The sequence below is a fragment of the Setaria italica genome, chromosome III (assembly GCF_000263155.2).
Source record: "Setaria italica strain Yugu1 chromosome III, Setaria_italica_v2.0, whole genome shotgun sequence".
Classification (NCBI taxonomy): domain Eukaryota; kingdom Viridiplantae; phylum Streptophyta; class Magnoliopsida; order Poales; family Poaceae; genus Setaria; species Setaria italica.
The window spans coordinates 1413601-1440337 of NC_028452.1; the positions used below are offsets into that span (position 1 = coordinate 1413601).

At 45.7% G+C, this 26737-nt stretch overlaps 6 protein-coding genes across 8 annotated transcripts; 2 read left to right on the forward strand and 4 right to left on the reverse strand.

Moving 5' to 3' along the window:
- Positions 1–1429: 1429 nt before the first annotated feature.
- On the reverse strand, positions 1430–5162 carry LOC101760247 (putative ribonuclease H protein At1g65750). Of its 2 annotated transcripts, none has more exons than XM_004960082.2 (2): positions 5017–5162; positions 1430–1620 (listed from the first exon to the last, which is right to left on the reverse strand). In XM_004960082.2, the coding sequence occupies exons 1-2, from the start codon at positions 5099–5101 to the stop codon at positions 1430–1432; spliced, it is 276 nt and encodes a 91-aa protein (XP_004960139.1). In that variant the 5' UTR covers positions 5102–5162. The 2 variants fall into 2 exon arrangements, with proteins under 2 accessions (XP_004960139.1, XP_022681253.1); XM_022825518.1 differs by lacking the exon at positions 1430–1620 and adding an exon at positions 3804–4873.
- An 883-nt stretch (positions 5163–6045) lies between these two features.
- On the reverse strand, positions 6046–11103 carry LOC101761317 (ribulose bisphosphate carboxylase/oxygenase activase, chloroplastic). Its single transcript, XM_004960085.3, has 12 exons — positions 10662–11103; positions 10364–10449; positions 10255–10264; positions 9726–9788; positions 9518–9631; positions 8769–8830; positions 8241–8295; positions 7776–7977; positions 7393–7499; positions 6998–7053; positions 6530–6622; positions 6046–6361 (listed from the first exon to the last, which is right to left on the reverse strand). Exons 1-12 carry the CDS (start codon positions 10987–10989, stop codon positions 6254–6256), a joined length of 1284 nt encoding a protein of 427 aa, XP_004960142.1. The 5' UTR covers positions 10990–11103; the 3' UTR covers positions 6046–6253.
- A 140-nt stretch (positions 11104–11243) lies between these two features.
- LOC101784962 (RING-H2 finger protein ATL43) lies at positions 11244–12554 on the reverse strand. The gene has a single exon (XM_014804829.2). It carries the CDS (start codon positions 12309–12311, stop codon positions 11772–11774), a length of 540 nt encoding a protein of 179 aa, XP_014660315.1. The 5' UTR covers positions 12312–12554; the 3' UTR covers positions 11244–11771.
- Positions 12555–12998: 444 nt separating this feature from the next.
- On the forward strand, positions 12999–17453 carry LOC101761985 (protein PEP-RELATED DEVELOPMENT ARRESTED 1 homolog, chloroplastic). Its single transcript, XM_004960086.3, has 9 exons — positions 12999–13333; positions 13813–13968; positions 14453–14521; positions 14612–14782; positions 15374–15517; positions 16221–16382; positions 16479–16544; positions 16642–16701; positions 16801–17453. The coding sequence occupies exons 1-9, from the start codon at positions 13058–13060 to the stop codon at positions 16843–16845; spliced, it is 1149 nt and encodes a 382-aa protein (XP_004960143.1). The 5' UTR covers positions 12999–13057; the 3' UTR covers positions 16846–17453.
- Positions 17454–19108: 1655 nt separating this feature from the next.
- Positions 19109–21087, reverse strand: LOC101762401 (ribosomal RNA processing protein 1 homolog). Of its 2 annotated transcripts, XM_004960088.4 has the most exons (2): positions 19625–21087; positions 19109–19523 (listed from the first exon to the last, which is right to left on the reverse strand). In XM_004960088.4, exons 1-2 carry the CDS (start codon positions 21018–21020, stop codon positions 19420–19422), a joined length of 1500 nt encoding a protein of 499 aa, XP_004960145.1. In that variant the 5' UTR covers positions 21021–21087; the 3' UTR covers positions 19109–19419. The 2 variants fall into 2 exon arrangements, with proteins under 2 accessions (XP_004960145.1, XP_004960144.1); XM_004960087.4 differs by having other exon boundaries at positions 19109–21085.
- Positions 21088–21504: 417 nt separating this feature from the next.
- Positions 21505–24869, forward strand: LOC101763075 (cold-responsive protein kinase 1). Its single transcript, XM_004960089.3, has 7 exons — positions 21505–22169; positions 22869–23028; positions 23122–23264; positions 23356–23569; positions 23685–23919; positions 24002–24152; positions 24242–24869. Exons 2-7 carry the CDS (start codon positions 22884–22886, stop codon positions 24587–24589), a joined length of 1236 nt encoding a protein of 411 aa, XP_004960146.1. The 5' UTR covers positions 21505–22169; positions 22869–22883; the 3' UTR covers positions 24590–24869.
- The last annotated feature ends 1868 nt before the right edge of the window (positions 24870–26737 follow it).

The following is a 26737-nucleotide window of genomic DNA, read 5'->3' on the forward strand; positions in this document are numbered from 1 at the left end:
CATATCTGGTCTCTGGTGCCGTTTTAAGGCTGTCAGGAGCATTCACAATTATTATACTGTTATACATTGCAGTTATGTTGTATTTGAACTTTATCTTGTGCTCTTATCTAAGGTAGGGGCGGACCAGAGGACCCTGAATGCTGACTGTCTCAATTTCTGAATGTTCTCTGTATTCGAAGTCTGCACAAACGGTTAGTCCAATGCATCCTGTTCAACAAGACAACAGTGGATATCTGCTAATGCATTTCCATTTCTGCTGGCTGTGCTGTTTAAGGTTGGTTTGCAATATTATATTGCATTTACTGCTGGGACATTACTGGCTATTTTTTTGACAGGATGCTTCCACGTTCCTGAAAAGTATTTGGCATTGATGTATTCTGTTGCATTACTGTGTTACATTCTGCAGGATGCTTGTGCAGTTCTTCTTTTGAGACACCCTACATGCAGTTTGAAACGTCTGAATAAATTCTTCTTATCAGTTGTCACTATTGTGTTTTCAGACAGGTAGCAGTCAGCGTCAAAGTTAAGGAGCAAACCTTGCTGCTCATCTCGATGTCTGTCTTCACTCTTCAGGTTCATCTCGATGTCTGTCTTCACTCTTCAGGTAGTACATATCTCATAAATCCATGTGTGTAAAACCAGTAAAGTTCACTATTGTGTGAGGAGGAAGTAGAGAACTAGCGGTGTGTTATTGTGAGTTATCTGCTGTCAATGGACGAGTCGTTTTTGAATGTGTAACTGAATTACAGGAGTAATTTTTTTTACATGAGCCAAATTTGTGGGAATTTCTAGTGATTTCAATAAATCGCTGGACAGCTTGCATGGAGCTGTTCCTCCCTACCACTAAATGCATAGCTGCTCAGACTTTGGGGCGTGTGTGTTCACTGTTGTTTATCCGTCAGGCTATCAGTTCAAGAATGAACCAAAATTCAGATCATCTGCCTGAACTTCTAGTGGCAACCCTTGTTCATCCCTAACATTCCTTGTACTATGTCTCAGTAATGCGCACCACTTCTCTGAATCGTTTTTTAACGAACACCGGACGGTGTCTGTTTCTTGTGCTTTGCAGGTTCAGGGGCAGGTTCTGTTTGAAAGATGAGACCGGTGGTCAACTGTCATCCTGAAGCCTGAGCCAAGCCATATTTTCATTTCTTTTTTCGGGTCTGCTTGCTGGGATAATTCAGGACCTGTTTGGATCTGAGAAGCTTTCCACCTTCCCTACTTCATCATTCAGAAATGGAACTATTTCCCGCGAGGTGACATGAGCAGGTAAAGTACAAAACTTGTGTGATCTATCTCTCCTTTCTTGAAAGATGAAGCCGTAAATATTTACATGAGGCCAAAGCAAATTAAAGGAAGCCACGGCAAGGCTGTATATACAGCAGAATGATTCTCTCTCCCTTTCTCTCGTCGCAGAGCGGGAGGTCTCTCAGCAGCGCCGGCGCGGGTCCATCTTGTGGTGGCGGCGCAGCCAGACGAGCGCGCGGGCGCCCTTGGGCGACGGCTCCCGCGCCAGCCTCTCCGTCTCGGAGCGCTGCAGCATCTCCCACATCACCTGCACGTCCTCGTACGCGCACGTCTGGATGTCGTCGTGCAGCTTCACTAGGGCGCCGCGGCCGTCTGCATCAGAAGAAACAGGTTTGCTTCATCAGCATTCAACACAATGCAACAGACATTTATTCGCCCAGTTACAGAGTACAGGGAAAAGAAAACAGAATGATCAAGCTCAACTTATGGATATGATCAGTTGTTTTCTGCAAAATAAAAGAAGTTTGTTGTTGCAGTTAACAGTAATTGATATAAGAGGCTGCTAATTTCTGCCAACAACTGGAGGTCTGGAGCTAGATACAGTTAACTAGCTAATCCCTCTTTTTGGGTGAGCGTGACGGGGGAATGAGAGATGTGATGCTTCTGGCAAGCCCGTTCCGCGACCGCCTGAATGATGCCATGGCGCGGCTGCTGGGGCACGTGTCGGTCTCCGTTGCCGCGCGCTGTCCCTGCCACTGCTCGTAGTCTCGCAGCATCACCAGCAACAGACTCAGGACTGGACTTCTTCAGTAGTCACGGGGGGACATCGAGCGCGTGTTCGGACAGTCAGACAGGTCGTTTTTTCTGTTTCCAAACAGAGGACTGAGATTACCGTGACTCAATCATGTGACTATGTGAGCATGTCCCTGCTGATCGTATCTTATCCGTGATAAGTAAACAGGCAAGGTTAATTCCAAATGGATATTTATAGGCTAAGCTGGACTTCTAGAAGACACTTTTGATTTTTTTTTTTTTTGCTTTGTCCCGAAGAAACATGGATGGATGCGTTGCCATACACCTGAATGTTTGGCGTACGCGCCACGCACCTCCGCATGAGGAAGTGACCCACGTAGTAATTAAACTATGCATGGGTGTGACGTCGACGCAACCTACTCCTGATCGAGGCTTAATCAATCGCTCGACCCAACTCGAAGCCAATCAGTAAACTACCGTGCCCTACATTGACATCTGTACGAGCTATACAGTGCCGTGACAAGTGCACGTATCCACGTGCCCCCGGTACAACGGAAGGAGCACAAAAACTTGCTGATGCAGTCAGATTGCAGCGATCTTGCTGAAAAGAAAAGGAACCAGCCATTCATCCAAATTCCTCGCCGTGAATGGACTAGCAGATGAGAATCGATCACGGTTAGTCAAAGAAAAAAGATGTGTGTGACGCTGCACGCGTGCCACGTACGGCTACATGGCTTCCAGAAGCTGCGGTGTAATGGGAGGCGACGCATTGTCGCCATTGATGGTGTTCGTCGGCGCAGGCGCGGGAGCCCGGCCGGAGCTTAGCGCGCGGGGGCGGCTGGTTGGTGGCTCTCCATCCTGGACGCACGTGAAGTGCAGGTGTCACTCATGCGGCACGTGAAGTTTCTACATCTAAATGACGTTTGCTGGCTTGCGGTTGCCGCCCAGTAAGAGATAGCCTGACTACTGTCCGTTTATGCTGCAGCATCATGGCCTGCCTGCGGCTACACTCTTTGTCTTTGAAGAGTCCTGTTGGGTCTTGCCATGCATCATCGAATTAAATAAATGCATGCTCTGCGTCGGGCCAATTTCTTTGTCTCTCGATCGATAAATGACCTGCTCGCTACCGAGACAATTTGTTCGGCTGTAGCGTAGCTTCAATCCGTAACGTGCACTTGTAGCAAGCGAACAAAATACCAGAAAGTTTAAAGAAAAGGTCAGGATTCTTCTGATTCTACAGGGCCACAGAGATGAGAGAGCAACAACAAGGGCCCATCCGTGTGCAGACGTACGTGCAGGATGCACCGATCGATGCGGTGTACGTGCACGGTGCGGCGTGGTGTACCGCACCTCAAACGCTGACGCAGCCACGTGGCACGCGAAACAATACATACAATTATTATTACTCGGTGCACGGAAAAAGACGCGGCAAACTTCCACGGATGCATATGTTGTCCTGATAGAGGAGGAGTACTATGAAGCTCGCGTCGCTTTTGTCCTCTTGCACGGGAACAAAACGACACGGCCACGCATGCATGCCGCATGCCTCATGATGTGTGTGCCTGTGCCTGTGTGTGTGTGTGTGTGCATATCCACACTTCTGATCACTTCCCTATCCTATGCAGTGCACGTCTATGATGATCAGTTCAAACTGCTAATTGGAAAGGATCTAACTAATCAGAATTTGTTTAGTTCTAGAGTCTAGACTGTTCTACATTTGCCATGATGATCTTACTGAGACGCTTCTTTTTTTGAAACGAACCTGGCAGGAGAGCTGCCGATTATATTAAAAAGGAGGAATCCAGACTGGATAAGTACAATGAATCAAAAATGAAATGACATGAGGCAAAATTGAGCCAGAAGTATAAAAGAAAATAAAGCAACACTATGAACTCAGTCGCAATCAGCATCGCACCATTAGAGCGGAGAGATGTTTCGCTCCCGCCATAATCCACACGGTGGCCTCATCTTTGATCCTCTCAAAAATCATATTGACAGAAGACTCCTTGCTGTTAAATATTCTCATATTCCTTTCCCTCCAAATTGTCCATGTAACTAGCATAATCAAAGTTCGCATGCCTCTCTTGGAGCAGGAATTTGCTCCTGCTCTCATCGACCACCAGTGGTGCAGCGTATCGGCCTGTTGCCAAGTCCTCGGGTGGATTGCTGGCGCCGATAACCAGTCCGCCACCATGGCCCAGATTCTTGTTGTAACCCGGCATTCGGCGAAAAGGTGTAGCGCCGATTCTTGTGATCTCCGACATAGTGGGCAGGTAGCTGGATTCGGCCATCCCCTTTTCTGAAGTCTGTCAGCAGTCCAAAGGCGATTTTGGATAGCGAGCCAGGAGAAGGTTTTGCAGCTTCTAGGGGCCCATATTTTCCATATCAAGCTGTCAAAGTTGGTGGAAGCCGAACCAATGAACTGTGCGGCGTAAGCGGATTTTGCGGAGTAGTTACCATCCGCAGTAAACTTCCAAGTGATTTCATCTTGGACACCCGGGCGTAGGGCTACCTGTTGTACGACTTGCCACAGAAGGACGTATTCTCGGAAGTGTTGCACCGAGAAACTGCTGTGATTTATGTTGATGTCTCGGATCCAAGTTCGGTTGTGAAGCGCATCACGTAAACTCCTGTTCTTTCTTTTTGAAATGGAGAAAATACTTGGCGCCATGTCCTTTGGCCTTTGGCCTTGAACCCAGGCACTATTCCAGAAGGAAGTCTTTGCTCCATCGCCTACGACGATACGTGTACATGCCGCAAATAATTTCCTATCCGTGTTATTACACGGAACCTCGGAGCCTACCCAAAGCTTATCTTCTGCTTTCCACTCATGCCACAGCCACCTGAGCCTAAATGATGCGAGAATCCGCAACTAGCATATCGGTCGATCGAAAAAGAAATCAAATCAGCCGAATGATTAAGGCAATAGATGGGAAAGCAGAGATAGATTAATTGCATTCATGCAAAGGAAACAGATATGAATGAGTAAAACGATGAAGAAGATGATGATCTTACCATCTTTCTTGCGACGCAGCCGGGCGGCGGCGACGATCCACGCGCGCTTCACCGGCACCACCACCGCCTTCTGCCACCACTCCATCGACTCCGCCGGGCAATCGCCGGCGGCGACCGCTCTGTCTGGGAGATGGCGATGGATGGAGAGAGAGAGAGAGATAGAGGTCAGGGAGAAAATTATAGCTAGGGACCGTGTGAACAGATGGTGGCTTGTATAAGTAGCCGGGGGATGAGATGGGATGCCACCTAACCCTTTTGGATACCCTACACGTTGCCTCGGGCCCTGCGCCAGGCGCCCATTCCTAATACGCCCCCCGCCATGTCCATGACTCATCGTCTCTACCTCCCGCGCACAGCTTAATTAAGCTAAGCAATCTCGTGTGATGGATGGATAATGGATTAACCTGCTTCTTGGTCTCCCACAAGCAAAGAAAGCGCAAAAGCCTTCCTTTTGTTTTTATTTTGAACGGATTATGGTCTTGCCTTTTTAAAATCATATATCTTTATCCAGATTAATTTGCATGCATATATCTCTCTCTTATCAGTATATTGTTATATTGGAGACAGAATTAAATAGAAATCCTGATGGAAACAAAGCGCATCGTGTCAAAGGAAGAAGTCTGAGAATTTCCGAGACCAGAATTATGCATTCCAAATGTGGCATACTACACGTGTAGGCGGATGGCACATGTTGGGACAACAGATATTCATGTTCATATATATTATATGATACTGCATATATAGAGCCCATATGGAATAATGGCATCGTACAATTCTTCTGTCAGACAGTTTAGGCGAAGGACTGATGATATCTTTTTGGACGCTTTCGCTCCATACATGGATCAGTTTGTGCCACAGCTCACAAGTTTATCAAGTCAATCGGACGACTTTTTGCAATGCATAATGAGAGAAAGGACAATGTTGATGTGTATCATCGATCTATTCAGACTCAGCAGTAGGAAGCTACAATATCAGGGAGATTGCAGAAACCGAAGCATCGCATAGCATGGACTCAAATGATTGCAGGAATACAAAAGAGGGAAACAAAAAGCATCATCCTTTGTTTCTATTTTCGGATAGATTATGTACGTAGTTACATCTGAAAAATACATACACACAGAAAAAAATTCTTTCGTATGCTTTGTAGACTGTTCTATACTTGCACATGCAACTGGAACAAACCGGACGGCATATGGCTCGAAATGGAAAACAAGGAGTTACACTTGCGTGTATCTAACTAATCTTCTAAGTTCTTCATGTACTCTTTCGACAATTTTGAGTTCATTATTAGTTCTTGCTCCCTCACCAGCGAGTGCCCTGACTCGATCAATGCCTCTATCGTTTGCTGACCGGGGAAAAAAATTGATATCAGAGTGTTATAGATCATAGAACTTGTTTTTTTCCAAAGTGGATACATGAATAAGCAGTCTAATTACGGTAGTATTGTTAACAAACTTGGTGAGTTCTACTGGCCTATGCAGGCCAGTATCTTGTTTCAAAATCTGAAAAATACCTTTGGGGGTATAAATGTGGGAAGCTTCTCTCCTCTCTTTTGCTTAAGAAGCTTTTCACCTAGCTTTTCATGGCCACCAATTTGATCGACCCACTGCAGTGCAAGTGAAACAGTGATATGTTACTTTGGCTATGTCGGAACAACATTTTCAGAAGCCGCACTGAAAAAAAAAATCCCCTTTCCACACTGGATACCCTGCCACATTTATATATGGGATTCAGAATTGATCTCAAACATTATCTGTTGTTGAATGTCAAGCATGGCTCAGAAAACTCGAACTATATATACTTCCATGGCAACAAAATTAACTAAAAACAAACAATGCACGATCATATATGTAAATATGTTACACATCTGCTGAAACCAACAGGCCTGACCTGGATTTTTGCACATTAACAGCATAAGGCCACAGTTTCTGCTATGCGAATTTAATGTTAATCTCTTTATAAATTGGGGGAAAAAAGGTACCTCCAAGACAGCCCGATCATATGTCCTGGATCTCAAAGCTCCATAAAAATCCAGAGCTGCAGAAAGTTCATTTAGTTGAATAAATTATTCGAACAATGAAGCGGACTGCCCACCAATATTTTTTATGGCTCTTGGATAAGCAAAATAGTTTTTAACAGAAATGAAACATTTGCTGATAAATTTAGATACTGGTTACTCAAAATTTCACTCAAAATAGATACCAAATCACTCGGATTTCATTCAAACATGTCACTGAAAATGTAAAGCTGAAACTAGACTTGAGTAAAACATCCTTGCAACAAATAATTGTATTCTGAAAGACCTTGGTTTGGAACCAAGCCACCCAAATTTCATGCACTACAAAATAAAAGTAGTGGCTATGGTAAAATAAATACCTTGGTTTGGAAATGTATCTACAATTCTTGATACTTCCTCAATAGATATCCCGTCCTTTGTATACATGCCATGAACAATATTAATTATATCTTCACGATCAGGCTGCCTGTTGAACGTAAGTAATCATCACTAGTTGTTGCAAGTAAGCAGAATATAGTTGTATACAATAGATTAACAGAAAAAAAAATGTCTCACGAAATCACCACTTTTCTTCAGACTAAGGCAATAACATTTTGTATTGTACAAAACATGGATGCCAAAATAACAAGCAAGCACCAAACAGTGCACTAGGATAGAAATGAAATGAAATATTACATTCTAGAAGTTTCGGTTGGTGATGCATCATTGTACAGTACTGGTTCAGGTAGAAGAACAAACATACCAGTAGAATTTTTCCATTCTCCCATCACGAATCAAGGGGGCATATAGAGTTGAAAAATCGTTTCCAGTTACTATTATAGGAACTCTGTTTGTAATATCATTTTCTCTCCATTTCTGGCCAGTGCTCACTCTGGTAGGATTATCTGCCAGGTTCATCAAAGTTCCAGCAACAATTTGATTATTGACTGTCATCTGTGTGTTTCCTGGCAAGAAGAGTTACACATAGCACTTAATTTTATTTTGAAAAAACAAGCTCAGAGAAGATGTAAGAACTACTCTTGGCCCTTAAACTACACAAAAAAAAAGAACGTTTGATCGTTGTAGAACATGCTTGCCAAATGGCAAGGAATTGATAAAACTGGACAAACGAAGTAGCCAAGCTCTTGAAAAATAAACATGGAAACAGATCTCACAACATTCACAACAATCAAACAACAAAAATAAATATGTTTATAAGATGATGTACCAAATCTTCCAACACCAGCATCTAGATCATTGATCATCAAGCAACTCAATTTCCCCTGTACCGTCCAAAAACTTGTGAAAACAGAGTGGCTTGTGATGAAAAGGAAAATGAACAAAATTTACACCATCTTTAATCTGGTAACTTCTCCAGGAATAAAACGATATCAAAAAATAAAATCTCTACGAGTAGAATCACTATGGAGTAGCTACAGTATCAGAACAATGCACCAATCTTGGCAAATTCAGGAAAACTTTCACCACCTCAAGATAACAATCCTGAGCTAGCAGCTTTCCTGGACAATAATTGAAGCCATTATATGGAAATCATTAGGATAGCATGGCATACTGGAGCATCCCAAATGATTGTAGAACTACTCTCCCATGTATGCAGATAAATAAACTCTAAGTTAATGTGCAAGTTTGCTATATGGCCTGTTTTCTTTCATGGTCATTACTAACTACAAAGAAATGAGAAACCTAATGTGAAATGCCCATATCTGAGATCGAGTATCTGCAAACACCTTCTTACTTGGTTTTGAATTACTTGGGAGGCAGTCCTGTATCGGTCACGTATTAGCCTCCCAGGTTCTCCTGCAAACAGACAGAGCAACAACTGAGCAACTAACAAACAACTATGTTCACAAAACATGTAAATAATAATGATTTTGACAATACAAGCAATCACTACTACTACCATTGCAATGAGATCTGGCAAGACAATGGCAATTGATTTTCGTTTGACAACTAATCTTTGCAGACCTTTCTCAAGCATATTCCCAAAATTGATAGATCTGAACAGTACCGGATTTTACTACCAAAGCACCAAATTTGGAAAAGCTCCAGGACCTCCTTGCTAGGACGTTGACCATCTTAAGCCCTTCCTGGTTTTCTTGTAGTTCTTGTCTATGGTGCGGTACTAGGCTTTTGGTGTGTGTGTGTTCGTTGGAGGAAAAAACCAGCTATCAAAGACTCGGTGCAAATATAAGAGAACCTTTATGTGTTCTGAACAGTACATGTAAGTCGATTACAACCTTCATGATTCAGAAATGATCCTTGTGCTACATTCTATAACCCTGTCCTATCATGTCAAATATTCCCAGCATCATGGTTTCCTTTTGCTTTATTGAAAACAATACATGAAAAGGGCTTTTTAACATTTGGAATAAAGTTCCTATGAACACCAAAAGAAAGAAGGGAGTAGCACCTGAACATCATTTTGGCAAATTAAGGCGGAGTAATAAAAGCACATAGGCATATATAATTCAAGCGCATGTTTACCTGCTTTTTCAGATTCTAATTCTCCAGCAGACATAATAACAGGCTCAACACCCATTGCTCTAAATATGAGTTCAGTTTGGAATGTTTTCCCTTGACCCTTTCCACCCCAGATCCCTGCATAATGCAAACAATTAGTTTCGATTATACTTATAGATTATTTATTCATCGACAATTCACCTAATGAAACAAAAGAAGTAGGTTACTCTACCAAGTATAAGGGGAATCTTGATATTAAGAAAATGTGCAATGAAGTTCTTTACAATATGGCACGCTGCAAACAACAAACAGTCCTTCAGATTTTAGAATGTGTACCTGGAGAAGAAGATCAATAAATATGTTAAGCAAACCACAGATTTCCCAGTACCGTGAAGAATATAAAATATTTTTTAAAATTTTGAAACATCTGATTCTTGATGTTCATATGGATGAGTTGAGCAGGAGATTATCTATAAATATATGCTACCTACTGACATTTCATCTGCATGCTTATATTCAATCTAATGATTTGGTTGTCTTATATTATTTCAAAAAAAGGGTTGGCTTATGCTGATCACTCCCACATAAAATTTTTCGGTAGAGGCACATCCAGTGATTACAGCACCTAGGTGCAAGAGCAAAAATAAATGGGTGCAGATTTGCCAATACAAGTGAAAGAAGAACTTTCTTACTATCCGTTCAGATTTTGTTACCTTAATACAAAAATATTTGCCAAGTTCCTTTTATATTAATGAGCTTACCAACTTTATCCTGCAACAAATGAATATGTAGTGTTAAATATTCACCAATTGGACAGTAAACAGATTATAAGAAAACTTATTTTTCCACATGAACTAAAAATAAACTCACGAGGAAGAGCGGTGCGATGTAGTAATCCCCCTGCAGGTACTCAAATGTTCTAGTTGCCTTCTGCCGGTAATCAAACACGATATCCGCTGCAACCACATTGTATCCAGGCTGTCAAAATCTTTAACATCAACTCCTTTTTAATTCTCCAAGCAGATCAATATGTTTGCATACCACACTGAACTAAGCTGAACAAGCATTTCCTTTTCCATATCACATTTAGTTATGTGAATTTATTATTCACGACGCTTCATTGAACCACTGGACTGCAGTGAGCCGATCGGGGTGTTGGAGCACTTACAGTCTTTGCCGAGGAAATTCCCAACGAAGAGGTCGTCGACGATGCCGGCCCGTGCGCCGACGGCGATGTCCATGTTGTCGGCCTCCTTCCCGAGGCGGTATAGGTAGTCGTCCCCGTCCGCGTCCTTCGCCTTCCACGACGATTGCTTCGACAGCCGCCGGCGCTCCGATTCCTCCGCCTCGCCGCCTGTGGCCGGCTGCGGGGACGAGCACCGGATGGGCTGGAGGCGGCCTCGACTGGAGGTTCTGAAGGAGGAGTTGGGGTTCCGATGGGAACGGAAGAGGTGAGGGTGGTGGCGGGAGGAGGAGGCGAGGGAGGTGGTGGCCATGGCGGTGGCGGGGTGTGGCTGCGCCGCGCCGCGGTGCGCGCGCTTGACTCTGTGATCGGCGGCCGTTGGGAGGCTTGGTGGCCTCGTACGGTACTTCTGGCCTTATCTGTAACGGTCGTCCAGGATTATTCAATCATCAACAAATGGAAGCACAAAAGGACAGCAATATTCAATCATCAACACGATTATCTGGCTCGAGCAGTGGATAGATCGTGATGTTCCATGGCAGGATCGCAACACCAGAGATTTCCTGGCCACAAAAAAGCGTTTTGCATTTTCTGCAGTGAAACTTCAGCCATCAGTGGTCTACATCACCTCATTGCCCCAATGGGCACATCGAAATTACAATGTCTTACTCCAGTCTTAACCCTATCACTATACCGTATCCTACCGACGTGTCGCTAACTATGTACACAGACACGATCGATCGATGAACAAGCATCATCAGCTATCTAAAGATCAAAGAAGCCTGTTCCGCCATGAGCAGGAGCAAGATCACGGAGGCGCAGATGAATGGCATCGCCGGACGCCGGAGCTAGCAGGACCGCGGCGTGACGACGACGCTGCGGGAGCCTCGTGACCCGTGGGCGCTGCTGACCACTAGGATGCCCAGGTCCCTCCGGTCCCTCGCCGCCTCGAGGTACGCGACCCGGTCAACCAAGCCGTCCGTGGACCACCGCTGGTCGCGCCGCCGGTCGTGCACCGCCGCCACCTGCACCTCCTCGGCGTCGCCGGCCGAGCGCCGGCCGGGCACCACCATCCCCGCGACCGGCGGCGCCGGGTCACCGGATGCGGTCGTCGGCTCCGGCTCCGGGACGATCGCGATGGGGACGTACACGTCCCCCCCTGGCGACGCGCCGGCGGCAGACCGGGCACGTGGAGTGTGCCAGCAGCCAGGTGTCGACGCACTCGGCGTGGAACGCGTGGCGGCAGCCGGGCAGGACGCGGAGCAGCTCGGCGGCGTCGAAGGCGCCCAGGCACACCGCGCACTCGGTGGCACGGCCGGCCCCCGCGCCGGCGCCGGCCATGTCGCCGAACCGGACCGCCGGGAGCGCGCCCACCGCGGAGCCGCTGAGCCCGGAGCGGCAGCGCTCGCATGACGACGGCGCGAACCCGAGGCCCAGGCCGGGCCGCCCGCCACCGCCGGCGCCGGCGCCGCCGCGGTGCTTGCAGTGCTTGGCGTAGATGAGGAAGAGGAAGAGCGCCAGGAGCACGGCCGTGAGCACGCCCGCGATGACGGCCACGTCCACGGCCAGCGGCGGCGGCAGCGGGGGCGGCGAGCGCGCGGCCGGAGGGGATGGTGCCATCGGCGTCGCGGTCATCCTGTCTGGACCATGGACGGCGCTCGAGGAATGGATCGCTCGTGGGAAACTATCTGCATGATGACAAGCTGTGGAACTGGAAAAAATAGGCGGTGTTCGTGACGTGACGGGGCGAGCTGGGATGGGGTGGAATGGTCGAATGGAAGGAGGCTTGGAAAGCAGGAGGCGAGCCGGGCTTCCCTCTGAGATAGCACACCGGCTTAAAAATAGAGCAAGAGCCACCCTTGACCGTGGCAGCTTTGAGTTCGTGCGTTTCAGTTCCGGATTTTTTTTTGCACTGTGCTCAAGTCTGGAGAAATGGTGAGGGCCAAGAATCCAACTCGTAATCGCAGCCGTTGCTTCACGGTCATACTAAGTCATACAGTAGCTCGGCTGATGTGGTGTTTAACCGCAGCCACGCACGCTTGTATTGTGCTGTGGTGTTTAATGGTGAAATTAATCATGACGGCTATCTCGCGACAGCGAACATTTGCGAGAAAAGCCATTGACCTTGACCATAGCCCCGGGTACCTTTGCAAAGTTGCCTCGATCAGCCTGATCACGTGACAAAAGCAAACCTGAAGGCCCAAGCCCAAGCCCAGCTTAGCAACGTTAAGGCAGCAAACAAAGCCCAACAACTTCAGAACGCTCTCGCACGCCGCACGCGACGCAGCTCCGAAAGCGCTTGCCTGTGATAATTGATAAACCCCCCGAAATCTCTGCCCCTCTTCCCTCTCGCCTTCTCGAGCTCCAAGCAAGGGAAGCCCATGGCCATGGCGATTCTCCGCCTCTCCCCCGCCCTCTCGCCTGCCTCCTGTGCCGTCGTCTCCTTCCCCTGCAGGCCCTCCTCCCACCTCGTCCCACGGCCCCCCTCCCGCTCAGCAACCCTCATCTGCCTGGCCGCAACGCCCAAGGTGCCGCTCCCCATCGCGTCGCCGCCCTCCCTCGGGGATGACCCCAGCAAGTGGGACCCGGCCGAGTGCGACGCCCTCCTCCGCGGCGGCGAGCAGGTCGCCTCCGTCCTCCAGGAGATGCTCACGCTGGTAAGGACGCCGTTTCCTGCGTTGCTCCACTGATGAAGTAACGAGCTGTCATTAGTGAGTAAGAAATGAACGCAATGCTTCATAGAAATTCGGTTTCTCGAATTTCCAATCTTATCAGGTTGTTATTTCTTGTTTGTATTAGGATAAAGTTAAGCACTTAAGCGTCTCTTTCTCGGTCATGTGTAGTAATCTAAAATATCGTTTGGTCCTCTAGGACTAATTGGCAAAGAGCTCTAACGTTTTGCCCATTCTGACAGTGAATTTAACCTCCATTTTCTTTCTTGTACGTTTTTTAGAATGTTCTAAAGTGTAATTAGCACTAAAATTGTCCAGGAATTATCATTAGCAGAATTTTGAATACTGAATCTGCTAATCTCATGTTACTGTGCAGCAAACAACTGTTATTCGTGTGGTCTGACTGAATGGCTATAACTTAGTATAATTGTATTATGGCTCATTTATTGGATTGGTGTTGGTAGATGGAGGACATGGAGATGGATGGTGCATTTGAGCCAGTGGCTGTAGAGCTGGTGGCACAAGGAGTTATTGGGAAGAGGGTGGATGAGATGGAGTCAGGATTTCTTATGGCACTTGATTACATGATACAACTTGCACAGAAGGATGCAGATGATGAGGTACTTGATAGAAGTCATTGCTTAACTCAGCCGATATACTGGGATTTTGAGTACTTTTTATTTCTTCTTCACTAGGGGGGTCGTCCACTAATTTTGCTATTTTTACTGAGGAGCATAAATGCATAATTTAGCTATGTATTTTTGGCTTTGCCATGTTGTAAATATCTTTTATACCAGAATGGTGTCGCAGATATTATTTTTTTTCTGACTAACATGGAAATTAAACATGATTACTAGTTAGTAATATCCAAAGCTGTACATATTTATTCATGTTTAGTACTAGTTAGTAATGTCTGGACATGCGTTTAAGTTCTCAAAGTCATCTTGCAATCGCATTGTGTTGAACTGCTGATGCAATAACTAAACCATGGAATGCATGAATGCTTCGAGACAATGTTATCAGACTGATTACTGCAATCCTCCTTTTTTTCCTTAGCTTATTCTACTGTTCTACATGCTTTACATGTTTGTCTTGTGATGGCAGCGCAAATCTCTTCTTGAGGTAATTAAACAGACAGTGCTAGATCATCTAACAAAGAAATGTCCTCCACATGTAAGTGTTACTTCAAGTGCATGGTCCTACCAGTGCGTGTGTGGAAGTGGGCATGCATAACTTGACTAACTTCTGACTGGTGTAAAACAGGTTCAGGTTGTTGGACTTCTCTGCCAGACTGAAAAGAAAGAGAGCAGGCATGAATTGTTGCGCCGTGTAGCTGCTGGTGGAGGTGTTTTTAAGAATGATAAAGGTCTTAAGTGCCAGATTCCTGGGGCAAATCTTAATGACATTGCGAACCAGGCAGATGATCTATTGGAGGTAATTTGAAGAGCGTGAGTACAAATATATTTTCATAACCTCATTCTTTGCAATGGAACATGTTTTGAATCAGCAGTATTGATGGTGGACTGAGCATTGGCTCCAACCTCCTGATGCTATGTGCTACATTATTTTACATCATTGATGATGACATTCTGAAATGAACTTTAAACTCAGCCTCCTTGGTGTGGCCTTTGTGGCCTAGGTCCTGTGGTGTGTTAGAGGGTTAGGCCTAAAGTTCAAAGTAAGTAATGCTAAGAGATAACGCCTCTTGGCTCAAACATATCAGCTCTGGTTAACCTGTCTATGCAAAGCGAGTACCAAAGCATAAACAACATGTTTATTCAAAAGAAGTTGGAATGCTAGTATGTCTAGTTAGAATTGCAAAGTCTAAAATATATTTAAAACTCTCAAATGGAAAAGAGACAGGGTACTAGAGGTGCACATCGTTCCTTATCACTGTGCTTCTTGGAAATGATAAGAATAGGCTGATAAGCTTTGGAAAAAGAACTTCTTGCAGTAGTTAATTATTATTCCCTCCATGTCAAAGAATGTTCCTCAACCTTGTAACATTTTTGGTTAATATTACAGTCAATGGAATCTAGGGACACCATTCCTGATCGAAAACTTCTTGCAAGACTAGTTATAGTAAGAGAAGAAGCTCGAAATATGATGGGAGGTGGCCTGTTAGATGAAAGAAATGATCGTGGTTTGACTACTCTCCCTGAGGCTGAGGTATGTTTTAAACTTGGAATTCCTCATGTCACATGGTGAAACTTTGTAGTGCTGTGACTAGTTGCAAAATATCCTTTTACAAGGGCCAGTAGTGTATTTAGATTACTTATATATGGTTGTTGAGATTTAAAGCGGGAAGGGACATCATCAATTTTCTGGTCCCTGTTTGTCCCAGTGACTATAATATTATCCAGCAATTTGTGTGTTGCAAAACTACAGGAAAATTCAGTTTTACTACTGTGAGGAATCAATCCTTGCATGGCTTTGTTCTCTTCTCTTTTTCCTACTTACAGAGCTCAAACATGAGTGGTGTCCATTAAGAGGGCAGAATGACCATTTTACTTTTCTTGTTTGTTGGCCAAATACGAGTTGAGCATGCTTGAAACGTGGTGTAATGTACAACGAGCGAAAAGTGGGATTGGACAGGTTGTAGTCAGGTTGGTGATAGAGCCCGCATATCAGATGTCGTGTCTATCATCCAGGGACATTATAATTTTAAAAAATTGGCAAGAAAGTTATAGTCAAAGCCCATTGGCTTATGACTTCTGGGCTAGTGAAAGGAGAACTTTAAATTTTTTCTGTAGAAGGAAGACAAGGAGGGCTGTTTTCTTAGTGGCCAATAAAAAATGTTCTTTAACTATTGAAGATTTAGGGACTGTATCATTCAATGATATACAATGTTTTTTTTCACGTTAATTGACAGGTGAACTTTTTGAGCAAGCTCGTTGCTCTTAAACCTGGGAAGGCATTGGAGAGGATGATCAGGGATGTTATGAATGGCAAAGGGGAAGGTGCTGATAATGTTGAACAATCAAGTGCTGATTCGCATTCTGAACAGGAGCATCTAACTGGAGTATCTGGAAGGGTGAGTTTGAGTTCAATTTGGCTCATTAGTATCTAAAACAATTAGCATATTCGCATTAAGTGAAGTATTCACTGCACATGCTTATATGACCTTCAGGGAAGTGTATCAGGGCGCAAGCCACGGCCAGTCCGCCCTGGAATGTTCCTGGAGACTGTTTCCAAGGTACTGTTCTCATCTTTTATTTTATGAAACACGTTGGCTCTTTCCTAAGCGTGACAGTGTTTTTTCCCCTGTCTGCCATCTCTCCCACATCTGTAAGGTCCTAGGTGGTGTGTATGCAAGCAACACATCTGGCATTACAGCTCAACATCTAGAATGGGTGAGCTGCTTCCTGATTTATTATTTCACTTATCACTTATGATCGATACTTGTATTCCAGTATTGATTGACATGGTTTGACCATATTTTCCCATTGTAGGTACATCAAACAACACTGAAAATTCTTCAGGAAATGGCCTTCTAGCCTTGCTAGCAAGGATTCACTATGTATGAACATATGGAGTACGTGCATGGTGCGCATCCTTTAGCCACCGAAGGTACGATATTAGAGAGCCTTGTGCACAAAGGATCACATTGCTCCAAGTTATGGACCATATCCACGAACCAGTTTGCTGGTGCCGTGGTGCGTGGTTTAAATATTTACAGACCTAAATGGTCGTGAATGAAGCAAAAGAGATGCTAGGCGGGACATCTAAAGGCCAAAGATTTACTTATGGGAAGAATGTGTTGCCGCCCTGTACAGCCCGGAAGTAAAACCTTGGAAATCGTATTACCAAATGATGGAAGATGGAACTGATACCGAGCTTGCTTTTTTGAAGCGTTTCTGACAGAACTGCATAGCGTGGTTTAGACTTTAGAGGCAATCAGGCATAACGCTCTCTGGGGATAAATCTGTTCCTTGGCAATCTGTAACTTTTTCTTTGCACACGTTGTTCCAGACTTCTGGTTGTTCATTCATCATAGGTTTACAAGAAGGTACAGTGAACACTTGTATCTTGAAGACAATGTTGCTATAATTATCTGAATATAACCCCAGTTTTGTCTCCAGTTGCAAAAGCACCTGGGAGTAAATTCCATTCCACTTCGAATAAATTTTACAAGACCACCCGTACGTTGATAAAGTCACAAAGAACACTAAACCCGTAAGATTTCGTTTAAATGCACCTTGTGCACAACATTTTCATCACAAAAGTTCGCATTCATTTGCGAGACCACTCTTTTTCCCTCAGCCTGTGCCCACCATTCGGGCATAGAAGATACAACCGAGTTGTTTGGCCTGTTGTGGATGCTGGACAAAATTGCAGACAGGTGCGACATTCAGGATTTCTGATACAGGCACACCACACACGAGCATAGTGATCAGCAAACAACAGCAAAAGGTATTCGAGCACAATACGAGCATAGTGATCAGCAAAACATCAAAAGGTATTCGAGCACAATATTAGGCAAAGGGTATTGAACACAATCCGATCATTAAATTATAAAGCAGATAAAACTCAGCAGCAAGAAGCTTGAAAATGCAAGACTTAAATACGCACATCCTGGGCTCTGAAGAGGACAATATAACAAAATTCAAATTAAAACCCCACAAGTTAGTTCCTCTTGTATACATTTCCATTCTCTGGACTCTGGTGACTAGTGAGTATGCCAAGCTCTGGCAACATAGATCAGGACAGGCTATTAAATAGTCTGCATTCCTGTCTACCGATAATTTCTGAAAGGAAAAAGTTCATTTTACTCCCCTCACCTATTCACTTTATCCGCTTAACTCCCCCGAACAAAATTTAGGCTCACTTTACTCCCCCGAACTATTTCATTTGGTCCAATCTACCACCTAATTAGATTTCTCTTAATTGTTTCTCCATGTATGAGTTGAATTTTGAGTTCAAACTTTGTGAGCAAATACAAAATATGATGCCTTATGTAAAAAAATTATACTAAGAATTTTTCATGGTTATTTTCATATGTTAGGAATATTTAATACAAAATTGATCTTAGATATACAAAATTGTATGAAAAATAATCATGAAAAATCTCTAAAGTATTTTTCTAACATAAATTATCAAGTTATAAATCAAGTGACAAAAAATGAAATTAAAACTCAACTTGTACGTGGAGAAATAAAAAAGAGAAATCTAATTAGGGGGTAGATTGGACCAAATGAAATAGTTCGGGGGAGTAAAGTGAGCCTAAATTTTGCTTAGGGGGTTAAGTGGACAAAAGTAAACAGGTGCGGGAGTAAAATGAACTTTTTCCTTTCTGAATCGCAGGGTCAAATTATGCTAAATGTACATCAAATTTAACAAAACTATGGACAGTGGCAGTAAAACTCTCACAATACGTCAACTGATAAGGTAATTACATCACTAACCACAATCTCAACAACCATACCCAAAAAACAATCTAAGGAGCTCACAATACGTCAACTGATCGTGGCGTGAACTAAAAGGTAAATTGAGTACCAACCTATCAAGGACTATTCACATGGATTTCTTCATAAATCATGACACACTGGTAGCATAAGTACATGTTCTCTGACTGGGAACAGATCTTCACGGAGAAAAATCAACATGTTTTCACCACTAACAGAATGCCATGCTCATTCAAACTAAGCAAGCAACAAATATTTACATACCTCTATATTATACTAACCTGAAAGTCTCAACTGAGATAGCATGAGATCAGATAGATCAGAACAGAAAGAGGTCCATTAGACTGCTTGGTACTAGAGAAATTATAAGAGCTACTATTATCATTGCAATCACCACATGATTACCATGAACACACAATGACAAGACAAATCATTAAATAATCCATCAAATATGATATGGCAGCAGTCAACACAGTATAAGACTAGCCTACAAAGTGAACAAGAATTAAGTAATGATAAAACAGAACAAAAAAGACACAGCCATATGACCATCATTGCGTCATACATCGAAGAGCTCATGCTGAGAAGCTCTGCAACTTCCGCAAGCGCTTCACAGCAGATGAAGGTTTCTTCTTCAAGACCTTCTTCGCAGATTTTGCCTTCAGCTTAGCCTTCCTCGAAGGTGTAGGGGTCTCTTTTATGGGCCCTGGTTGAACTCCCTTTTTTAGTGCACTTCCTCTTGGAGTAGCTGAAGGTGGCAGCCTCAGACACTGCGGTGGCAAAGGATTGTGAGGTTTCCAAACTAAATTATTCTTCATCGAGAACCTCACCTTCTTACCACTCTTCTCTCCGTCCTGGGTAAGAAGATTACCTTCGCCACCATCATCAGCATCAGAAGCTTCAGACAACCTATCAACAGATTTCGACCGCTTCCTCTTCTTTGCCACTTTTCCATTAACTGGCGTTGCTTGTGAAGCACTTGAGCTGCCACCACTATTGACCATACCAGCTTCTGCCGCAGCCTTTTCAAACTGCTTCTGGAGATTGGACAGGAATGTCCCATCAATTGTTATCCCATCAGTACCATCACCCATCTGCTGGTCCTCTGCAGGAACATCTATACTCTGGTCCGAAACATGCCCGTCTTCGACAACAACTGCCTTCTTTTTCTTCTTCTCTTTCTTCTCCTTCTTCTCTTTCTTTACCTTCCTCTCCAGCTTCACAAGCTTGGCCTCCTCTTTCTCACCTTCAGCCAATGCAGCCTTCTTGGCCTTTTTCTTCTTCTTTCCTGCCTTTTCCTCACACAAGTCCATGCCGCAATCCGCATTTGGCACCACTGGCACCTCAGTAGCCTCAAATTTGGGCTCAGAAATCTCAACACCAGACAGCTCCAAACCCTTCTCCACCTTCACAAATGCATCCCTCAGCCCAAAGACCACCTTCCGGTTCGATTGCACAGTCTCTGCCTTTGCCCCAATATCCAGGAACCTCTTGCTGAATCCAAACAACAGTCCAGCTTTCCCGAGCTTCTCCTCAGCGCTACCCTTCTCCACCTCCTCCCCTTTCTTCACCTTCTCAAGCAACTGATTGCCGCTCTCCAGAAACCTGTCAAATACGCCAGCCTTCACCTTACTCACCATCACCCGATCGGACGACTTCTCCAACACAGTGAAGAACGGAGCCAACAGGGCGTCCATTGTCTGCAAGCTTACGGGAAGCACAGGCAATAGCTCGTCAAGGAACGCCTCGGCAACATGGTACCCAAGACCCCGGGAGGTGCCGGCAGCGACGTTGTCAGCTTCCGGGAGCAGAGCCTTATCTGACAGGACGGACACGATCTGCGAGGTGACGTCGGGGGCGAAGGAGTTGGAATTGAGGAGCAGGAAGGCGTGGTGGAGGAAGCGGCGGTTGAGGAGGTAGAACTTGTCGAGGCGGTGGACGTCGATGTGGGCCCACTCCCGGCGGAGCGTGGTGAGGTAGGCGGCGAGGAAGGCGGCGCCGTCGACCGGGGACGGCGCGGCGGATACGGCGGAGGCGAGGCGCGTGGCGACGGAGGACTGGTAGAGCGGCTTGTCGGCGTGCCAGAAGCAGAAGAAGAGGCCCTTCCAGAGCTTGAGGAGATCGGAGGCGGAGAGGCGCGGGGCGGAGGCGGGGAGGAAGTCGGAGAGGAGGTAGCGGACCGTGCGCTCCCGGGCGCCGGCGTTGCAGGAGGCCAGGCGCCGCGCGATGGCGGCGGCCTCGGCGGACGCGTCGGCGGCGGCGGCCATGGGTGGTGGGTGGGCGGCGCGGGGCGTGGGAGGGGAAAGGTGGAAACCCTAGGTAGCGTTTGATTTTATTTGATCCGCGGAGAGGGATTCGGGGTTTGAAATGCCCTGGCGATTTTTGGTTCTCCGGCTTGGGTGCCTCGTGCCTGGGTCTCAGCCTCACTGGCTGGCGGGTGGGACCATGCCAAACAACGGGAGGACTGGGCATCATTCTCATTCCGTTCTCTCTCGCAGGTCGCACGCCTAAAGCTGGGCCCGCTAATCATCGCCGAAACCCTCTCTAGTGGGCCTCTGCGATGTTCTTTGCCATGACTTTGGCGGGCCAGTCAAGTCGCAGGTGCATCGCAGAAGGCCCATTTCCGGCCCAAGATGAGCTCGTCCCAGCCGCCGGCCGCCTTCATCGTCTCCGGCGGCAGGAGCCGCCGCCTCGCAACCCGCCCCCGTCCCGGCCCTGGCTCACCGGTTCTCTCGCCGCGCCGCCCCACAACCTGCCACCGCCGCCTGGCTTCCCTGCGCCCCGGACCCCTTCCTAAGCCCGGCGGCGTTGGATTCCCCGGCAGCAGCCCCCTCCCCGTACCGCCGTACCACGTGCCCACGTACGTGCCGGGCCCTATCCACCTTTCCCGTACGCCGCGTGAACAGCAGCCGCCGGGCGCCGACTCCAACGGCCTCTTCCCCGTCCCGCTCCACACTCCTCCACTGGGCCTGATTGGCTGATGAGTCGGTCAATCCGGGGACGTGTTCCACGCCAAAATCCGCACTTCTCTATCAATGTCGCTGTCGCCAGGAATTGCCCGCCCGATAATCTATTGGGGAGCCTATTGCTCGCAAGCTTGCTACCTGCTTTGGCTCGCGCGGCCGGCAGTGCCAGCAGCGCCCGGGCCAGCGCGCGCCAACGCGGCGAGCGCGTTGGCCCCGTTGGCCGGAACGGATCGGACACGCCACGCGAGCTAGCTCCCTCGGGGAAAACGATAACTATGCTGTCGCCTCGGCTTTGGAAGCCTCCCCCTGCTCTGTCTCCGTCGCTCGCTCGCTTCACACGGGTTACGAGTTGCCAACGCCTGGCGGCCGGGGAGATGCGCGTGCGGTAGCGGCTGGGAAAGAGGAAAGGCACGCAAGTCCGGCGATCGTCGCCGGTTGATCCGGTGCAAGGTATGGACGCACTACAACTGCTCGAGTAGAACTAGTAGGATGCCATTGGAGGCATCTCCGGTAGAATTTGCCTGGGTGTGCTTGTGGGTGAGCCATGCGTGCATGTTCATGCGCAAGGTGTGTATGTTGTTGCTATTTTTCAGGATAATTCACTCGAAGAGGTAGTTCTGCAATCTGTAGTATGGCCGAGAGGAATTTTCAGAGAGACTACGGTAGAGAATTCAGAACATAAGGAGCACGACCACGTCGTCCTCTTGTTTCATCATTTTGTCAAGTTGTGAGATCACGAATTGGCAGAATAATGCTGACAAAGTCATGCCGGCCGTTTTGTTTATGTTTTCCTCTTCATCTACTCTCCTTTCCAATTGCCTTCGGAGGATTTGCAATATTTCGTCAGTTCATGGTAGCTGATGACTTTGTGCAACCAATTAATTGGCAAAACTGGGACGGCCCTCAGGATTTGCAATTCCGTTCTCCATGTGTCAAGCGTACTACTTACCATAGCATTTCATTGCTTTACAATTTACAAATATTGAATGGAGTTACCGTGTAGCCTTTCACTCAGTCCGGGTTGGTGGTGCTTAATTAGTTAATTGTGCCTGCCTATTTTATGAACTGATTAGCCAAAAAAAAACTTCTGACAATGTTGCTGTTAGCATTCTGAGGTTGCTGCTGACATTTGCATGAAAAAATATGCAGAAATAAAGGACAGCAATGGCATCTACGGAGCCAAAGACGGTCTTCCTCGCCTTCATCGCCATTCTTGTGGTGGTCATAATAATCCTTCTTGGTATTTGCTGGAAGTTCCTCAAACCAGATCTCATGAGGAGATTGATGCGGCCAAGGAGCCCTGCTTCAGGTGAGCAACTCATGACCTTTCACTGTGGATGAACTTGTACTCCTTTTCATAACTTGTTTCTAATAGCTCTGCAAATTTTTTTGGGCATAACAGAGGTGCCTGAGTACTTCAGCGGCAATATGAGTGGAAATCTCCGGACCATTACTTACTTTGACTATGCTGCACTGAAGAAGGCCACGAGGGACTTCAACCAGAAAAACCAGCTTGGCAGAGGAGGTTTTGGGCCTGTTTACTTGGTACATCTCTAAGGCGAAAACATGGAAATTTATACCTCATTTGTATTACTCGGCAACTTGTGATTATACAATTTAAAATGCTAATGTTCAGGGGAAACTAGATGACGGTAGGAAAGTTGCAGTGAAGCAACTCAGCGTCGGCAAGTCTGGTCAGGGTGAATCAGAATTCTTCGTCGAAGTGAACATGATCACAAGCATCCAGCACAAGAACCTCGTTCGCCTGGTTGGGTGCTGCTGTGAGGGATCCCAACGGTTGCTAGTCTACGAGTTCATGAAGAACAAAAGCTTGGACAAGATATTATTTGGTAATAATACTTAAATAGATCTTAGCGCGTCCATAGATGAATTAAAGACTGCTGCTTAGCTTGCTCGCGGACTTGCTGAAGTGCTTGCTTCATATAACTGTCACAACTTTTGCAGGGGATGATGGCTCACCGTTTCTGAACTGGAAAACTAGGCACCAGATCATCATCGGCATTGCACGAGGCTTGCAGTACCTTCACGAGGAGTCGAACCTGAGGATTGTTCATCGCGACATCAAAGCGAGCAACATCCTCCTGGATGACAAGTTCCAGCCCAAGATCAGTGATTTTGGACTGGCCAGGTTCTTCCCCGAGGATCAGACGTACCTCAGTACTGCATTTGCTGGCACACTGTAAGACATCATTTCACATTTTCGCGTCACAGTGTACATGCCAAGACTGTAACTCCTAGAAACAATTTTTGATTTATTTCAGTGGCTACACTGCGCCTGAATACGCCATCAGAGGGGAGCTCACGGTGAAAGCTGACACCTACAGCTTCGGCGTGCTCGTTCTCGAGATCATCAGTAGCAGAAAGAACACGGATCTCTCACTTCCAAACGAAATGCAGTACCTTCCTGAACATGTACACTCCTTTCTGATTCCAATTCTAGTCTACGAGATAGACATGCATATGTTGGTCTGAAGAATCATTCCCGTCTCTGAACATTTCAGGCATGGAGGCTCTACGAGCAATCCAAGGTCCTGGAGCTCGTCGATCCGAAGATACAGACCGATGGGTTCGACGAGAAGGAGGTCCAGCAGGTGTGCCAGATCGCGCTGCTGTGCGTGCAAGCATACCCAAACCTGCGGCCGGCGATGTCGGAAGTTGTGCTGATGCTGACAATGAAGAGCGATCAGTCCATCCCCGCACCGATGAAGCCGGCGTTCCTTGACAGGAAGAACCTCAAGGACAAGAACGCCACGTCGGACACGGCGATGGAGATGCGGTCGGCGTCCTACTGGCTCAACACGCCATCGCCCATGGTCGACAAGCCATACGACATGAGCTGTGGCATATAGTGACGCCGCAACTTTTCTGATGCACGGATGCCATGCGAGCAAGATTACGCGCATTGTGGGTGTGCGATGCCGGTAAGAACTGTTCCATATCCAGGGTTTCAGACTTTCAGGGAGCTCATGTTTCAGCAACAAAAGTGCTGTGAATCGGACACATTATTGTAGGACACTTTTTGTGCACGCTCTTAGTTTTGTACAAACTCGTGCAACACTAGTCTAAAAGAATAACGAGCGCTGTATATTACGACAGTATGAGAGCGAAAGATTTGCAGTTTCGTTCAAATAGTTTACTCTTCATGGCCATGGACTTGATCCATCGCTGTATTACGCAAAGTGATCCCTTGTTCATCGATCAGGCTAACTGTTCGGTGTTTTTGTTTTCCACGGTTCGTAATCGAAAGTTTGTTGGTGTTTCATGTAATAATTTGACTATTTGGAAATGTTTAATTGCCTTCCCTTGTGGATATGAGCAACATTTGAACTAGACAGTTGTACATGAACTTGTTAATTATTAAATAAAAATATAGTATTTCGTAAAAAGAAATTATGTACTCTTTTACCTGTATTTTGAAATTAGTTGATGAGCACCCTAAAATATTGAATCTTTTTATATAATAAATCTGGACTGGTCAAGAGGATGACTTGATATTTTTCGAAAATGTTGTGTGAAGTGCAAAGGAGGGTAGCAAACTCATCTCTCTAACACCACTACCGGTAAAAGAAGCTTATTAATAGGCTTGGTACTTGACCTTTTTGCTTTGGATTTAGTTGCTTTGAACCTTTGCTATTTGTTGGCTTTCAGTTTGGTTGCAATTTCTACCACTGTCATCAGCTGATACTGGAATAGTGAATAGTTAGACATGCAAAGCCTGGAATAATTTCTTTATTATCTAAAAAGACCAAGGAAGTTCAGAGGTGCACCTCGGTGAACCTCAGTAAACCAAAAGCAACGTTTATTTGCGGAGCCACGTGTAGGCGGGGCGGGGCGGCCGCCCCAGCTACCGGCGGCGTGCTCGCCTGGAATCCCTTTCCTCTTCCTGTCGAACTCCTGCCTCTCGCTGTCCCCTCCGTTCCTAGGCCTGACGCCTAGACTGCCATTGCAGGCGACACCGCCAGATTGAGACGATGAATCCGATGATAATAATCCAGATCACGTGCTGAAGCGCACCGCACCTTGCTTCTTCCTTTCTTCGTGGGCCGGCCCACATTGCCGCAAGAATCGTAGCATTTTGTGGTCTTCTAGCCCACACAAATCAGCGCTAGCTGTTATAAAAAAAAAATCAGCTCTAGCTGGATCGAGTCCTGAAGGTTTTCTTTGTGAATGCTTGTAGACGCTGATTGCAGGTCCTGCATAGCTGATAGCTACGTGCCGACCTAATGACGTTGGCTCATTTTTTTTCTCCCTTTTCTTTTCTATTTCTATTTATGTTTCTTTTATTCATCTTTTACTTTACCTATTTATAACTGCCTCAACATTTCTCATGAGACTAGTTGATCAAAAAAGTTGATACAACATTTCTTTGGAATACCCAACATTTTCATCTAAGAATGCGGTTCATTAATTTTTTTTTTGTATTTTGCGATGTATATGGCACAAGAACTATTCAAATTTAAGGTAACATTTTTATAAATTCTTGATCCACTTTTTGGTTTAGTTTTACCCCTACAAAAGTCGCCCAGCTATAATTTTTTTCTGGCTCCGCCCCTGTTTATTTGCATACCAAATAAATTAAATGCTGTAAAATGACAGTCCTGTTTGTACATGTATGATGTTTAATGTTTGAGTTTTATGTCAACACGATCTCTAATACTTTTGGACCGAGGAAATGTCCAACTCATATTTTGGACTATCTCAGAAATACCACAAGATTGCCAAGCTTGGAAAACGAATTCAATTTTCCTTTTCTTCCTAAGGGGGTGTTTGGCTCCAGGGGAGCTAAAGTTTAGCCCTGTCATATCGAATGTTTAGATAGTAATTAAGAGTATTAAGTATATAAGAGTATTAAGTATAGTTTAATTATAAAACTAATTACACTGGAGTCTAATTCGTGAGATGAATCTATTAAGCCTAATTAGTCCATGATTTGATAATGTGGTGCTATAGTAACCATTTGCTAATGATGGATTAATTAGGCTTAATAGATTCGTCGA